Source organism: Bombina bombina, chromosome 3, assembly GCF_027579735.1.
Source record: "Bombina bombina isolate aBomBom1 chromosome 3, aBomBom1.pri, whole genome shotgun sequence".
Lineage (NCBI taxonomy): Eukaryota > Metazoa > Chordata > Amphibia > Anura > Bombinatoridae > Bombina > Bombina bombina.
Window position 1 is genome coordinate 897,751,022 of NC_069501.1, and position 6,058 is coordinate 897,757,079.

The 6,058-nt window shown below is 37.5% G+C and overlaps 1 protein-coding gene across 10 annotated transcripts in view; it reads right to left on the minus strand.

Moving 5' to 3' along the window:
• LMO7 (LIM domain 7) overlaps window positions 1-6,058 on the minus strand; it is a 280,751-nt gene that overhangs the window by 50,780 nt on the left and 223,913 nt on the right. For all 10 annotated transcript variants that reach the window (XM_053707915.1, XM_053707914.1, XM_053707916.1 and 7 more), the window contains one exon: window positions 800-914. In XM_053707915.1, the coding sequence (XP_053563890.1) occupies window positions 800-914 (115 nt within the window). The remainder of the gene's footprint in view (window positions 1-799; window positions 915-6,058) is intronic.

Sequence of the window (6,058 nt, forward strand, 5' to 3'; positions counted from 1 at the left end):
AAGACAACTAGACAAATGATGTAGGGGTAGAGATCTATGTTTGTGTCCCCTTCCCTTACCCATGCCCTCCATGTAACCTTTTAAACAGTAGTATACAGGCATTTAATATAAAATCAGTATTAAACAATGCCTTTTAAGCAATTATATACAATATATGAACAAGACAACAAAAGGTTTTTTATAAAACCTATCTACTAAACACATTAAAAATATTTCTTACTCAGTGTATATTTCTCTTTTTAAACAAAAGTTTAATGTACAAATAAAAATGATGATATTCTTTCACTTTGCTAAAGGGACAGTCTACATCAAAATGTTTGTTTATAAAGATAGACAGTACCTTTATTACCCATTCCCTATTTTGTATAACCTACACCGTTATATTAATACACTTTTACCTCTGTGATTACCTTGTATCTAAGCCTCTGCAGACTGCACCCTTATCTCAGTGCTATTAACAGACTTGCATTTTAGCTAATTAGTGCTGGTTCATGCACAACTCCATGGGAGTGAGCACAATGTCATCTATATGGCACACATGAACTAGCAGTCTTGCAGTAAAAGCTATAAAATGCCCTTAGATAAAGGCGATCAGACGGGGCTTAAAAACAGGCACAAATGTAGAGGTTTAACATGTTATAAAATATATTAATATAACAATGTTGGTTGTGCAGAGATGGGGAATGGGTAGTAAAGGCATTATCTATCTTTTTAGACAATAACAATTTTGGAGTAGACCGTCCCTTTAAAAAAAAAAAAAACATCACAAAACATAATACAGTTATCCCATTTTTATTACCTTTATCAACAGATGATACAAAAACTCCAGCACTATTCCACGTCGTTTGAAACCCAAAGTCATGACCGCTTCCAGGCTTCTGGTTAATACTGAGTCTCATGTCGCTGTACTGGTCCTGAATAACAAACACAACACTTGGGTATCTCATATCACTGACCTCCAAAGGCAGAGAAATCTATCCAGCAAGAAAGAAGCTGCACACAATGTACGCTTTAATTATTTTCTGACAGGTCAAATACACAAAGGAGGTTTCTGAATACATTCTGTTAGTTATAGTTGTCAGACTATTACACTTTCTCTGAGCACAGAGTAAAAGAAAACTGAATACACTACACAAAGAAATGTGCTCTTTTTGGTAAATAAACCAGTTCATGAATATTTTTAAAAGGAAATATATGTATAATATAAAGCACCCTCAGGATTTACAAAATTTGTGCTAAAGTTTATTAATGTTTAGGGGACAATACATATTGTACTGATGAGATCAGTAAATTTAAAATATGGTACTGTCGCAGGATGCCACCTTTAGCCACAAGTCAGTTTGTGAAATTTCTGGCCTTTGTGGGAGCATCTAGGGGTAATAGCCCAACCACAAAGTGATAGACCATACAATCTCAAGCAATCTCATATCTCTTGCTTCACTTACTACAGAGGTACAAATTGTCTCTGAAAGCAAAATCAGCACAATAATATTGTATTGGTAGCTTCATGAAATGACTGAGCAGTGTATCATCATGTGCAATGCCAAACATTGTCTGGGGAGGTGGAAAGCATGCCACCATGCGACTCTGGAGCAGTGTGTTATCTGGAATGATGAATCTTACTTAACTATCTGGCACTGCTGGAAAAATCTGGTTGTGGCGGATGTCAGGAGAAAGCTACCTACCATAATGCCTATTGCAAAGCATGGTGAATGAAAGATAATGGGGCAGTTTTCCAGGGTTTGGGCTAGGCCCATTAGTTCCAGTAAAGGGTCATCTTAATCCTACAGGGTACAAAGACATTTTACACAATAAGGTGCTACCAACTTTGTGGCAGCATGACTTTGCCCCTGCAGAAAAAGTGGAGTCCATTAAGACATGGTCTGATGGGTTTGGTTTGGAGGAACTCAAGTGGTCTGACCTCAACCCCATTGAACACCTTTGGGATGAATTGGAATGCTAATTGCGGGCAAGACCTTCTGGTCCATCTTCAGTGCCTGATCTCGCAAATGTTTTTTTTTTCCCCTGTACTTTTTTAGATATAGTATGCAGTACTGGTGGATCAGTAGCAAACCAAACCAATATGAAGGATAAGGCTCAGAGAAAATATATAATTTATGCTTACCTGATAAATTAATTTCTTTCATGGTGGTGAGAAAGAAATAAACATATCAGGTAAGCATACATTATATGTTCTTTCATAAAGGTGGTGAGAGGCCTGACAAAATGATTGTACATCTGGGACATCTACCAGACGCCTGTGTAACAAAATTGAGAAAGACAGTTTTTACCCTTTAGGGAACTTGACGATAAACCTTCCTCCACACCGTCTTGTAGAAAAGACAAAATTCTAGGAATCCTATCTACTCCATAAGTAGCCCATGGATTCACACCAATAGAGATATTTACACCAAATCTTATGATAAATTTGTCTAGTAACAGGCTTATGAGCCTAAATCATGGTCACAATGACGGAGTCAGAAAAACCCCGCTTGGATAATACTAAATGTTCAATCTCCTATCACTAACGTAGGCAAAGAGAATGACTGGAGTGGGAGGGAAGAGCTATTTAACAGCTCTGCTGTGGTGCTCTTTGCCTCCTCCTGCTGACCAGGAGGTGAATATCCCATTAGTAATTAAGATGATCCGTGGACTCATTGTATCTCAAAAAAGAAACTGCCCTGCATATGTACAAACAGAGGCCTCATTCATAAAGACCCATGAAGAAGCAACTGATCTGGTAGAATAGGCTGTAACACTGACCAGACACTAAAAAAACTTTATATATGTAAAAAAAAAAACGCACACACACACAACACGCAGTAGCTGTCAGCCAATTTTTCTGTTTCCAGAAAGGGTCAAACAAGCTAAAAGATTGTCCAAACTCCTAGGGCTAGATTTATTAACGCTGAGGCATACAGGGGTGCGTATACGCGCCCTTGTACGCCTCAGCTCGCCTGTGGTGGGGCAAAATTACCCGAAGGTATTTGCCACTGCACACGAGCGCAATTTTGCACTTGCGTGCAATCCCGCCCCCTGCCCGCGCACAGCCAATCACACGCAGGCAGGAGCTGTCAATCTCCTCAGTCGGACTCGGCGAGCAAGTTCTTCTGAGCCGTAGAGGCTTGATAAATCGAGCCCCTAGTAGTCTGCAAAATCAAACTTCAAGGATCTGACCCTATCCAAATAATGGAGAAGTTCCCCCTTCAGAAATCCTTGGATTAGGACAACAAAAAAAGAGAGAGAACAACAATCTCAGGATTGATGTTAACAGAAGAAATAATCTTAGGCAAAATGTCAAACTTAGTTCTCAAAACTGCCTTCTCCTGAATAAAAAGAAGATAAGGATACTCACAACAAAAAGCAGACAAATCAGAAACACTTCCATCATAAGAAAACGCCAAAGGAAACAAAACTGAATAAACATGCATAGGCTCAAAAGAGTATTAACAAGCAAAGCCTGAAAACCAAATAAGATTCTCTGGATTCACAGGCTTAAAAGGACATTATAGACTAGATTTTTCTTTGCATACATGTTTTGTAGATGATGCCTTTATTTAGCCTATACAGGTTTTTTTTTTTGGTTTTTTTTTTAAATGTATAGTTTTTCTTATTTATAAATAACATTGTGCAGATTTTTAGACTCCTAAACAAGCCCCAAAGTTTTAAAGTATACTTATGTATTCCTACTCCAGCTTGCTTTCATATACAGAGGAAGGGGGAGGGGGGGCGGAGTGCCTGTTTTTTTTTTTTGCATTACATCCACTTTCAGTGGGTTTTCCTGCTAACATTTTTAACAGAGCTAAACTGGGACCTTCTAAGTAAGTTTTTAAACGTTTTATAATTGATTTTTGTATCAGTATCTGTGCATATTATTCTTTATAGTAGTGTCTATTACACGCAGCTATATAAAATTTGGTGTATACTGTCCCTTTAAAAGGGACAGTCAACTAAAAAAAAATATTGTTTAAAAAGGATAGATAATCCCCTCATTACCCATTCCCCAGTTTTGCTCAGAAAACACGGTTATATTAATACACTTTTTACCTCTGTGATTACCTTTTATCTCATCCTCTTCACAGCACCCTGATCACATGACTTTATTTATTATCTTTGCATTTAAGCCAATTAGTGCTGTGTCATCCACAACCCATGGGTGTGAGCACAATGTTATCTATATGCTTGCATGAACTAGCACTCCCCTGTTGTGAAAAGCTAATAAAAAAGCATGTGATAAGAGGCTGTCTGTGTCTTTAGTGGCTTAGAAACAGGCAGAAATTTAGAGGTTTAACGGTTATAAGGTATATTAATATAACAATGTTGGTTGTGCAAAACTGGGGAATGGGTAGTAAAGGCATTATCTATATTTTTAAACAATAATTTTTGTGTTCTCTGTCCCTTTAAAAAAAAAGCAGTCTACTCCAGATAGATAATCCCTTTTTTTACCCATTCCCCAGTTTTGCATAACCAACATGGTTATATTAAAGGGACAGTCTACACCAAAATTTGTATTGTTTAAAAAGATATCTCAGTACACTTTACAAGCTTTTCACAGCAAAACAAAGCTAGTTAATGTGTACCATATAGATAACACTGTGCTCATTCCTAAGAAGTTACAAATGAGACTGCACGGGCAAAAATGCAAAACGTAAACAGCACTGAGATAAGGGGGGATTCTGCAGGGGCTTATAAATACACTTTTTTAAATCTGTAATAACTTTGTATCTAACTGTTGGCTATCCACAAATTGGGAATGGTTAATAAAAGTCATCATCTAACTTTTAAAACATGCTCAATTTTGGAGTAGACTGTCCTTTTAATATACTTTTTACCTCTGTGATTACCTTGTATATAAGTCTCTGCAGACTGCCCCCTTATTTCAGTTCTTTTGACAGACATGCATGTTAGCCAATCAGTGCTGACTCAAATAACTCCATGGGAGTGAGTACAATGTTATCTATATGGCACACATGAACTAGCGCTGTCTAGCTGTGGAAAAACTGTCAAAACGCACTGAGATAAGAGGTGACCTTCAAGGGCTTAGAAATTAGCATATGAGCCTACCTAGGTTTAGCTTTCAACAAAGAATACCAAGAAAACAAATCAAATTTGATTATAAATGTAAAATTGGAAAGTTGTTTAAAATTGCATGCCCTATCTGAATCATGAAAGTTTAATTTTGACTAGACAGGCCCTTTACTCATGACTAAAGCCTGTAAAGATGGAGCCTGTACCAAAATGTCATCCAGGTAGGGAACTACAGAAACTCCCAGAGCACTTATTACTGATAAGAGAAACCCCAGAACAGAACCTATGAAAACAATTCTGGGAGCAGTAAAAAGCAACTGAAAATGCTTGTCCAGGAATGCAGATCTTAGAAATGGATAATTATCCCTGAGAAATAGAGATATGAAGATAAGCATTCTTCAGATCTATAAAGAATATGAACGGTCATCTTTGGCCAAGAGCAAGAATTGTCCAAATAAAATCCATCTTAAAAAGAAGGAAGCCTGAGAAACTAATTAAAAGTTTTCAAGTCCAGAACAGGTTCTTTTTTGAACAATAAAGAGGTTGGAATAAAATACCTGACCCAAAACCAGAACTGGGACTATTACTCCCATAGATTCCAGATCTGAAAAAAAGGCTCCTGCCCTTTAAAACATGGATTCTTTAGAATGAAACCAAGCCCCCTGAAAAAGAGCGTAATCTGCCTTCTACCAGAATATTTGAATCAGGGACCACACCTTCATGCAGAGTTGGTAGTGGAAACAGGCTTCTAGGACGGTTCCAATTAGGATTTGGCTTCCAGGAAAACTGGAGGAACCCTGCTTCTAAGAAGAAAAGGAGAACTTCGACACCTTGGAAGGTATTGTTTGAGTCTGGTTCAGACAATAATATTTCTATTTAAAAGAAAGAGTCAAAAGTCTGGATTTAGAATCCCTGTTAGCAGACCATGATTTCAACCACAAGGCCCTTCTAGTCACAACTGCTAGAGACATATCCATAGAATTGATCTTAAAAATATCAACAGCCACATCACAAATGAAAGCATTAGCTG